The sequence below is a fragment of the Protomyctophum bolini genome (genome assembly GCF_963924005.1).
Source record: "Protomyctophum bolini genome assembly, chromosome: 6".
NCBI classification, from domain to species: domain Eukaryota; kingdom Metazoa; phylum Chordata; class Actinopteri; order Myctophiformes; family Myctophidae; genus Protomyctophum; species Protomyctophum bolini.
The window spans coordinates 9,468,908-9,479,967 of record NC_137867.1 but is presented as its reverse complement, the minus strand read 5'-3'; the positions used below and the strand labels follow the sequence as shown (position 1 = coordinate 9,479,967).

The following is an 11,060-nucleotide window of genomic DNA, read 5'->3' as shown; positions in this document are numbered from 1 at the left end:
ATCTCAAATTATTGTGACAGGCCTAATGACAGGTCTACATTTGTAGTTTTGAGGGGGGGAAATGGTGGTGGGGGACAAAGAGAGGGAGAGCAAGGAAAAAACATAGGAAAGAAGCAGATCAAAGATACTGTACTGACTGTACACACACATTCATATAGGCTAGAATACCTAAGTCCTGACATCACTCGCTTATCCCCTGGGTTGCGGAGTTCGTCTCATATAAGAATTGTGGTCTGGGATATTGACAGAGAGATGGCTCTGTATTTTTTATGACAGTCACTCATATTTGAAATTGATACCGCCTGTTCCTGGTATGAGTGAAACTGCCAGGATCATTTTATTAGTTTTGGAACACAGTTCTTATATGATATCAAAAAGGTCTATGGGAATTCAGATTGGGGGGAAAAAACGCCACCCGGGTAGGATCATGGATGTGTAAATTACGTCAGACAAAAGCAGCAGATATGTACATTAGATTAGAAATAATGTGCAAAATGTAGCAGGTACCGTATGTACGTACATGAAGTTAGACATAAGCTACAATAAGTAGCAGGTATGTACATGGGGTTAGGGCAAGGGTCTTCAACGTTTTTCAGACAACAGACCACAAAGAGAGAGATGAAGCAGGGAAACCCACTACATATTATATCAAATTGTGTAGCAGACTTATTTTCTTCATAGATAGCTTCATTGACTTGTTTGACAGCATAGTGTGTATTTTCAGACATTTAACCACTTAACACTTAACACATTTTGACCGTTTTTTTTTTATTCTTTTGAAGTTGATTATCTTTGGCCCATGAAGCGTTCAGAAGGTTCCCCTTCCATGACCGTCATCATTCCATCATCTCAGAAATGTTTGACATCTGAAACATTTTCTTAAATATGAATTTAAGCACATGCTACTTCTGTCTGATTTTACTTCAGTCGTGCTAGTGTTAAACCCTCAATACCTATAGTAAACATGGCCTTTGCTGTAAAGGTAAACGGTAATTGCTCTGTACTTTACTGCTTGGTCTGCTCTTTCATCCCTCTACATATACAAACTGCACGACGACGATATTCTACAGAAGGTTGCCTATCTGGCTGACATATATTCAGTGCTGAATGAACTAAATGTAAGTTTGCAGTGAGTCAGTATAACACTGTTCAACACACACGACAACATCGAGGCTAAGGTAAAGAAGCTATCATTCTGGGCACGCGGTGTGAGTGGGAATATGGAATATGCTCTTGTGTGTTTCCCTACACTTCATGCATCCCCCAACCCACCCTCTCTAAGTACCAACCATTACTTGGAAGTATAACAAACTTGGGGTATCGCTGTAGATTTGCCATGCTGATATTCGGAAGCCTGGGCCACGTGCATAAACTGACCATGAGTGGCCTAAGAATAGCTGGCATGACAACTTGCCAAATACTGTTCTGTTTCGGCTGGAGGAGGTGCCATGTGTATCCTTAAAGGACAACTTTAGTTTTTTTCAACCAAGGTTCATGTTTTAGGTTGTTATTAGAGAAAGTAAAAGATGATTGTTATTTTTTTTCCATTTGCTGCTTTCTTTCTGTTTTAGGGATTTTAGCTGTTTTGTACAGGGGGGCGGGGGCATTCGAGCATGGGGCAAAATATGTATTTTTTTACAAAATATTATGGAGATTATTTTTTTTATTATTTACTATAGCCCTAATAAACCCCAGGAAATTACATCTGGCCACAAATAAATCACAGGATCTACTGAATGTGAAGGTAGCCTACTGGGGGGAAGCCACACTGTGTGTCATAGGCTCAATGTCAGTTTGACACATTCAGTAGATCTCGTGATGTTTTGTGGCCAGATGAAATTTCCAGGGGTTTATTAGGACTATAGTAAATAATTAAAAAAGAAATCGCTATAAAATGTTGTAAAGAAATACATATTTAGCCCCATGCTCGAATGCCCCCGCCCCCCTGTGAAAAACAGCTAAAATCCCTAAAACGAAAGAAAGCAGCAACTGAAAAAATATATATTTTAGTTTCTCTAATAACAACCTAAAACATGAACCTAAAGTTGTCCTTTAAGTGAACATGAACTGTCAACCCCGTTATATTAGTTTCCTTGTAAAATTAATTGTAATTTATGGAATCAAATAAAGAACAAAAATGTGTGTGTGTGTGTGTGTGTGTGTGTGTGTGTGTGTGTGTGTGTGTGTGTGTGTGTGTGTGTGTGTGTGTGTGTGTGTGTGTGTGTGTGTTCTTTCTACTTTTGTCTCGCCAATCTGTTTCATGCGGTGTAGTATTTATATTTTACTCAGCAAAATGAAGAACCATATTTTACCTCAATAAAAAATACATTTCAATTTGATGGTGTTACATTTCCGTTATAACTGCTGCATGCTGATTGCTAGGCTAGGTCGGGAGGTAACAGGGGGTACACGGCCAAAAGCGTTTGGGAACCGCTGCTCAGCTCTACACCAAAACTCTTTGCCGAAAATGTATTGTGATGTAGATCTGCTATTTTTGGCAAATGGTCCCCGCCAGAATAGAGATGTTACGGTTCAAGTGGTTAATAACAATAATAATAGCCAGTGTTAGACACGCACCTTGAGACGCAGGTCAGCGCCAGGCACGAGACGGTTCCCACCAGCCAGCGCCGCTTGGTGCCTATCCTGTCTATCAGCGGGGCCCAGAGCACCTTGAGCACCCAGGGGAAGTAGAGCACCTTGGTGAAGCCGATCCGCGTGAGGGAATGGCCGGCTCCGCGCAGGTAGATGGGGAGCAGGGAGGACTGGAGGCCATAGGGGATGCCCTGCACAAAGTACAGCAGCCCCAGGAACACCAGTTTATCGTTCATCATCTTGCCCAGCGGAAGGCAGGGACAGACAGGCAGGCAGAGGAGGAGAGTCTGCTGGTCAGCTCATCGTGAACATGCTGTGGGGGGACGGACGTTGAGAAGCAGAGGAATTTTATTTGTCATCCTTTTCTTTTGTTTAAAGGCATAGTATGTAACTTTGCCCCGTGTGTACATAACAAAGCACTAACTGTATGCGTTACCCATAATTTCTCCCTCTACCAGCAGTTATCAGCCTTTTGGTAGACCCCAAAACATCCACGTCTACGAAAACAAACGGAAAAATACAACGAGAGGACGATTTGTTCCTGCAGGTAAACACCATCACACACTACTCCAGTGGCTGATACTATTAACTGCTGGTAGAAAAAGAATAAGTAAAACAAATTACAAAACAAGTAAAGAAAAGAACATTTGTATTAACTGTGGCCTGGCCAAAGGGCAAGGTATTTTGTGGGAGATGGGGAAATATAGTAATAAATAAATGAAAAGGAAATCAAATTATGTTAAAACTAAAGCAAATCAAACAAATATTAAATTACCAAAACACAGTATAGAAGATAGAGCACACTGACAGTCAATATGCCTGGATAAAACACAATAAAACGTAAATGTAACCATGCTCAACTAATGGGTTGAGCATGGTTACTTACATCATGGTTATAATGGGAGATAATGTCACAGTGGTTCACAAAGGTTCATGTCAAAGGACCCCGTCACCCCCACATTGATATGTGGCCAAAGTGAGATGCATTTAGAGCTTGTAGAAAAGTTATCAAATATCAGATCAAATAGAATACCGGTAGACTATATACTGTTCCTAAACAGCAAACTGTTTCTTGTTCAGCTTGGGACCTAGTTGGAACCCCCTCAAATCCAATGACTCCACGTTGAAAAGCATTGTATAAACTGTAAAGTCAGTGTACTGTCCATGGTAACAGAAATGCAAGAATTGGTGCCTTATGTTCAGTGAGGGGGCTTCAAATGCACCCGTACAGGTCTCTGCTCTGTAAGTTGGTTTCTGTCTCAGAGTTGTGGGGGTCCTTGAAATTAAAGAAAGTAGAGAAGTTGAACCACTGCTTAACTGATGTTAGACATTCACTGCATTGTAGAGGCATATATCTGAGACCCCCAGGGTCCATCTGCACACCCTCAGTTGGAGTTAAAGTAGCACTGAGGGTTTGACAAGTTTAAAACTTTTATTACACACATATCACATAACTCCACCACAGCAGCACCTGCTGCTGACTACTAGCTGACTTTCAAGTACTACTAACCTAGCTGTGGCTAAGTTAGCTGCTATAGCACACACACTTCAGAAGCCATTCACAGCAATAGCTGATGGGCACATGCATTTTTGTCTTTTTGGTTGCATTTAATACAACATAAAGCACATCTCGTCGCCATTTGTTTGGCAGGTATTGTGACGGTAGTAATGAGGTTCATGTTATAACATTAATAGTAGTAATAATAATACACTCAGCCTCAGGTATATATTAAAAAGCATTTGTTTTTATTTGCAAAAATATCCAAGCTTCTTCCAGAGTACTGCTGCTTGGCTGTTGCGGATTTGGTTCACGCCTACTGCACTGCAGCTGAACTGTGATCAGTTCTTATTCCAGGTTGTGTCAGAGAACCTTCACTTCAAGCCAAAGGTCAGAGTATAACGGATACACATATAGTGCAGACAGCTCTCTCTCAGTAAATAAGACAGGACTGCTTCCTAACATACATACAAGTGGCAAACTGCTGTACAGTGTGTACAGTATACACCGACAGACGGATAATAGTTTATTTGGAAAACAACATCTCTCTTGGAGCATTGCTGTTTCCCATGATGCTCTTTGCGTATTAACAGTAGGCATGGTGTTCAATATCATGACAGCAAAACAAATTGGAATAATATAAAACAGTGGCTTTTTGGCTTTTGGGCCAAATCAGACAAAGTTGGTCGAGGCTGTGTGTCTTCATCTGAATGAGTGTGGATGGATGCCAGTCAGCAGGTTGGTGGACATTTAGTTCTCACCGCCACACAGAGCCAACAGGATCTTCTCATAGTCTCCTTTGGTGTCATCCTTCAAGGAACAGACAACACAGAGGATTCAATGTTCACTGTTCAATGTTCACTCTCCTCTCTCCTTGTCTTCCATGTCAAAATGTGTTTTAGAAATAAGCATGCAAAGCTAAACAATGGAAGTTACGGTAGCCAGCGCTTGTTTAACCACATGAACCACAGCATCCCTTTTTGGGGGATTCGGCAAACATTTGGCAAAGAATTGGGTCGAAAATGAACAGATGCGTGGTGGGATCAACAAATGTAGACATTACGGTGATGTTACTGTATTAGTTACAGTACTGTTACTGTAGTACTTACATCACTATACTACTGTATTGACTCACCAGTATTTCCTGATAGAGGGTTTTCCCATACTTCTTCTTGTATTCCTCTTTGATGCGCTTCATGTCCAACTCAGAGCGGCTCACCATGATGCGGGTCAGAATCTTAGTTTTAGCTTTTCCCTGGAAGGGAAGGCAAACAAGTCAGACCGGGATGGACCACAGACACACAGACCCTGTGTTGTTGTTGTGTTACAGTTCATAGTCATACGTTCATGTGCACTGTATACCTTCATGGCCAGGTTGAGTTTCTCAGCAAAGAATGCAGGCCTGCTTCCAGCACATTTCACTGAAAAAGAATAATGAATGAACAAACGAAAGAACGAACAAAATAATGAATGAATGAATGAATGAATGAACGAACGAACGAACGAACGAACGAACGGACGAACGAACGAACGAAGGAACAAACGAACAAACGAACGGACGAATGTGTGACAGTTGCAGTCTTACCGACGGCCATGAGAAGGCTCTCTATGTCTCCCTTCAGCTCCAGGTCGATGGCTTTGGCTACATCCACTTTGCTGTATTTGGTGTACCTGTCGAACACTGAAGGACAAAGTGCGGAGAATGTCAACGTTCAACATTCCGCACACACAAAGACAGACCGAGAGCAGAAGAGGTTCTGATTCGGCACGACATTGAGAATGACGGCCATGGCACTGTACCTTGGCGGAGGTGCAGGGCGCTCCTGGTGGTGAGGATGTCGATGAACACGGAGCAGTCTGTGCCTTTCCTCTTCTCTCCGGCCTCGTACAGAGCCCTGGCATCACTGTCCACCAGCTGCTCACACACTCCTTCAGTTCTGCTGGCCTGCAGAGGGGTTATAGATGGGGTTACAGGCAGCACTGTAGACTGGGATCATCTCCTTTTGCAGTCAGTGTCTATTCCGTTGGCTAAAACCATGACGAAAAGTGTGTCGACTACCCTTTTTCACTGACGAAAACGAAATAAAAAGGAAGCTAATTCTGATTCTGAAGCTATGACGACTAAACCTCTGGCTAAATATACTGACAATTTCGTCAACAAATACAAACGAGATCAAACGTTTAGGGAGGGACTAGTGGAGAACTTCTCCACTAGTCTCTCCCTAAGTGACTAGATTGCCTGATTCAGCATTTATTGTGGAAATTCTATTCAGCATTTATAAGTGGAAACCACTTTCTAGAAGGCGTGGCCTAGACCGGATTGCATTGGTCAGTGTGGAATGAAAAGCCAGGCCAACCCACTCTATTGAATTCACACACACACACACACACACACACACACACACACACACACACCTTGCAGAGAGCGAGGAGGGCTTTGCGGAAGTCTCCACTTGTGTCAGACTTGAGGTCGTCTTCCAGATCCTTCTTGTATTCTACGTATAGAAATCGCAAAACAATATAATGGGCAATCAGAACACATGCAAAGTATAAGTACAGTAGTATGCAAAAAAAAAATTATTAACAGTGAGGGAGACAGGAAAGACAGACAGTGAGCATGCAGTGGAACAACACACGGCAGGCAGTCATCCGGCCGGTTGAGAGTCAAACCGGGGACGCACTGAAGAAGGCATTATTCACCCAAGCGGTATGCACCCAGGCACCTGACCATTCATCCGTCGAGTCGACTTTTATTTTAGACGCCATTAAGAGTTTTATTTTTAGAACTGTACCCTCCAGGACCGTTCAAGTTTGTCTACAAAAGGCTGATTCATACATGTAAGTGAGTCGTATGACCAAGTCACACGCAGAAACATACTTTTTTATCTGGACAACGTTATTGAGTTCATGAGTTGGAAATCTTATTTCCAATGACACAGTGTACACTGGCTGAACCACTTAAGCCATGTTTTAAATCTTTGGAAATGTTTGCCTATAATGACATGCCCAAAACAAGGAAACTGCTTGGCACAGCCACACACCTGCCTTGTAGGCTAGTTTGATAGCATCAATCTCTTTGTTGGTTCGAGAAGCAAAGATCTCAATCACCGTCTCCTCATCTGTACCCAGACCCTGAGAGAGAGAGAGAGAGAGAGAGAGAGAGAGAGAGAGAGAGAGAGCACATTACTTGAATTTCTGACCTACTGTACTAAAAACAAGTCACACCTTTTTCCTTCCCTTCACAGAAAAGCAGGTTGAATGTGAGGAAGTGGGTGTGACTGTAATATCAGGAAATCACTGATATATCCCCTGATAACAGATTTATTTTCAGCATGTGTCATGTCAACGTTATGTCTGTTCATTTAGATTAGACATTTTGATGAAACTTATATGACCAGACGTCTGTGCGTGCGTGCGTGCGTGCGTGCGTGCGTACCTTCATGGCCAGTTTGAGCTGATGTGCATCGTACTGGGCTGGTGTTTTCAGCAGAGCCAACACAACGTCTTCCAGCTCTCCTTTCAGAGCAGACTTCAAGGCAGAGTCTAGAGGCTGCACAACCAAACAGACAACGTATACTCAGCACTCATACTGTCCCCAGTGGTGGAAAATATAATGATATATAGGCCCCGATTGTCCCAGGTACGATCCCTGAGCGCTGTAGAACGGCTGCCCTATAGTTGTTATAGGATGGGTAAATGCAGAGGACGAATTTCATATGTGCAGATATACAGTAGGCTACATATAATGTGCAAAAAAGACACCTCGGAGTGTGGACTATTCTGCTGTTGCCTCCTTCTACTGTACATCGAATGTCCTTGCCACGTGTCGCGACGCGACGAGTTGCGTCAGCTTGCTTGTAAATCTGCCATTTATTTTTTTATTTTTTTTAACTCAACAAAACACACCATTTAAAATATATTCAGTTATTGTTCTGTTGGTAACTAATTCCGTTATTGTTCTGTTGGTAACTATAGAAAACTAAGGGCATTTGTCTATCATTTCAGTTCGGTTTAGTTACTTTTGTAAACACACAAAGACACAATACAGTTTCAGTTAGTTGTTTTTCATTTAGTTCAGTTAAATTTATTTTATTAGTTTTTATGTGTGTGTGTGTGTGTGTGTGTGTGTGTGTGTGTGTGTGTGTGTGTGTGTGTGTGTGTGTGTGTGTGTGTGTGTGTGTGTGTGTGCCATCACCTTGCCACTGGCCTGCTGGTAGGCCTCTTTGATCATCTGGCGCTGCTCATTGCTCCTCTTCACCAGAACATCAATGATGGTGTTTTCATCCACGCCTGTTAAACCACAAGCGTATGTTGTTAGTATCAATACTACGTACGTTATGTTTCCCCTTCAAAATAGGGACAGGATGAATAAATAATGTCTACTAGTTATAAAAACTATAGTCTCCGTGTGTCACATACTGTAATCCATTATGGAACACGCACATGTATACATTTGTGAAAAAAATACTCTCTCAGGGTCAATATCTTGATTCAGGGTTATTACAAGTCAAGACTGGAGTTCTTAGCAGCGCAGGCAGACAGTATAACTCCAAACTCCAAATCAAAGTTAGGAAATGTCTGAGGATCTCTACTGGTAATGATCAGCATTGGCCAGCAGAGGGTATCTGTGTATTTAGAGTGGAGGGCAGGACTTCACTCTCTCTCAGTCTAGACTGAGAGACATCACACCAAGTCAAGTTCACACATGCTCACATTCTCTCAATGCACTGTATGTTGTATACCCTCTCTCCTGCAGCTCGTCATAAAGTTGTGTGCGTGCGTGCACGTGTAGGCATGACTGCATGCATGTGTCTAGATGTGCGAGCGCAGCATGCATTTCCAATCGTCACCTTTGACCTTGATGGCCTTATCCAAGACGCCGACATCTCCGCTGGCACTGAAGTGAGGGTTCGGCGTGATGGTTCCCTCATTGGCTAAAGTCTGAAAGACACCAACAGCAACCATTCAAGACTTTTCAGAGGATTTCAATTTGCCAACACAGAGGAAATGAGAACCCGGGCAGAGGACTGCAGGAAATGGCATGCAGGGGAAAGAACACAATGACATCATGGAGGAACCTTCCGCGGTAATGTTCACTTTAAGAATCCAGGGAGAAGTAGCCGCTAGTGTTAAAGTTCTGTGTTTGTGGAGTTTATGTAGGGAGGGGCTCAAATTCCTGCGTCTATACAGCATGAGTCACACGCTGCCACAGCAGCGCTCACAAGACTCAGTATGGTCATCTGTTTCCCAATTCCTCCTCCTCCTCACACCCCCGGCACATTGGGCTGCTCTTATCATTTCACCTCCTGGCTGAATCTCTCCCCACATTACAACATCCCTCCCTCCTCTCCACTCTTCATCATCTCTCACACCCTTCCTGTCTCCTTGCCACGCCTTAAGCCACTCCAGTGCCAACAACAGATTTTCAACAACTCTCTACGAAAATTGACAGTATCTTTTAACGATTTCGCCCCCAAACACAACAATGGACAGGAATAGCAAAGTTAGACGATCTGGCAAGCTCACAACAAGTTGCGATGTGATGCAAGTGAGATTGTAGATCAGCTATCTTCACTGTGTTGTTGCACGACAAAGTACATTTTTTACGTGATTAAATCTCCCACTCATTCATTCTGTCTCTCTCCCACTCTGTCTCTCTAACCTCTGTCTCTGTCTCTGTCCCTCCTCCCTCCTCCTCCTCCTCCTCTCAGTACTGAACACTATGTACACTGCCTGGTAAAACTTTCCATCCCAGTGTTACCACAGGAAGGGAAGAGAGAGAGGGAGAGAGAGAGAGAGAGAGGGGGGGGGGGGTGAATTGGGCTGCCGTGGTTGGCCCAGCAGCAGGGTGTTATACGTACCGACTCATCGGGCATGCCCAGATAGACGGTCTGCTGCAGGAACTCCTGGATGAAAGACATGGCGATGATGGGACTGATGGACTGATGGACTCTGTATGCGGAGAGAGGGAGAGGTCCACGGTATATGACCACAGTGGAGTGGAACATATGTGTGTCATAGAATGAACGAATGAATGGAGCAACACTGCATCTCGCTGAAGAGTTTCCCTCGGTCACTCTCACTGCAAAACAGTAAACTATATAGCACCAATTCCATGTTTAGTTAGTTCATGTGGACCAGGGGGGGGCGGGGCAGTGGCTCTCAAAGTGGGGTACAGGACCCCCATATATCCTTAGGTGGTTTCCAGCAGGTCCATATCGAATTGAGGAACAGTTTTATTTCAGGATTATTTCACTAGCCTGATGAATTCGATTCAGATCATATAGGTTAAAATATCTACACTGTAGCAGTGTAGACCTGCACCTATCCCCAAATAGACAATTATAAAATACTGTACTAAATGTCTAAATCTAATCCAATAAAGATCTTGGGTACCTGGCACAAACTCTAAATATGAACATAAACTCTAAACAAGATTTATAGTTCACTCGCAGGCTGTGATTGTAACTCGGTATGCATCTCAGCTGAGGAAAAACACTTTGAAAATGACTGGACCTTTGTTCATTACTCAAATCCCGGATTCCGTTATCCTACATCTATATTTACTGTAGGTTTAACTGACCGTAGTGCTGACAGGGACCTGCAGCAGCCACACCTATACAGTAGGCTAACATACTTAACTTAATGACCAACATACTGTATATACTTCTGCCTTTTAAACATAGCGCTCCACTTTTCATTAACAAAACAATGTCAAACAACATTGTGGCATTGTTGAGCTAACCACACCCAGCCAACATCAACTCCTTGAGAAACACTGAAACAATTCAAACCTGAAGACATAATATGAAGAACATCAACCTAACAAAAACTTAAGAAACTTTTGAGGACTTTTATAAACTGTTACGGTAGTAGGCTATATCAAATTGGGAATAAATGTTCTTACCGGCTGGCCAAAAGGGAGAAGTTTTCCTAAACTGTGATACCAGGGGCGTTGCAGCAGCTCTGT

The 11,060-nt window shown here is 43.0% G+C and overlaps 1 protein-coding gene across 2 annotated transcripts; it reads right to left on the bottom strand.

Moving 5' to 3' along the window:
- Positions 1–4,317: 4,317 nt before the first annotated feature.
- On the bottom strand, positions 4,318–11,060 carry anxa1a (annexin A1a). Of its 2 annotated transcripts, none has more exons than XM_080765168.1 (12): positions 10,998–11,060; positions 9,952–10,034; positions 8,941–9,031; positions 8,286–8,380; positions 7,527–7,640; positions 7,132–7,222; positions 6,506–6,585; positions 5,891–6,035; positions 5,676–5,771; positions 5,453–5,511; positions 5,226–5,345; positions 4,318–4,900 (listed from the first exon to the last, which is right to left on the bottom strand). In XM_080765168.1, the coding sequence occupies exons 2-12, from the start codon at positions 10,009–10,011 to the stop codon at positions 4,841–4,843; spliced, it is 1,011 nt and encodes a 336-aa protein (XP_080621294.1). In that variant the 5' UTR covers positions 10,012–10,034; positions 10,998–11,060; the 3' UTR covers positions 4,318–4,840. The 2 variants fall into 2 exon arrangements, with proteins under 2 accessions (XP_080621294.1, XP_080621293.1); XM_080765167.1 differs by having other exon boundaries at positions 9,952–10,042; positions 10,998–11,054.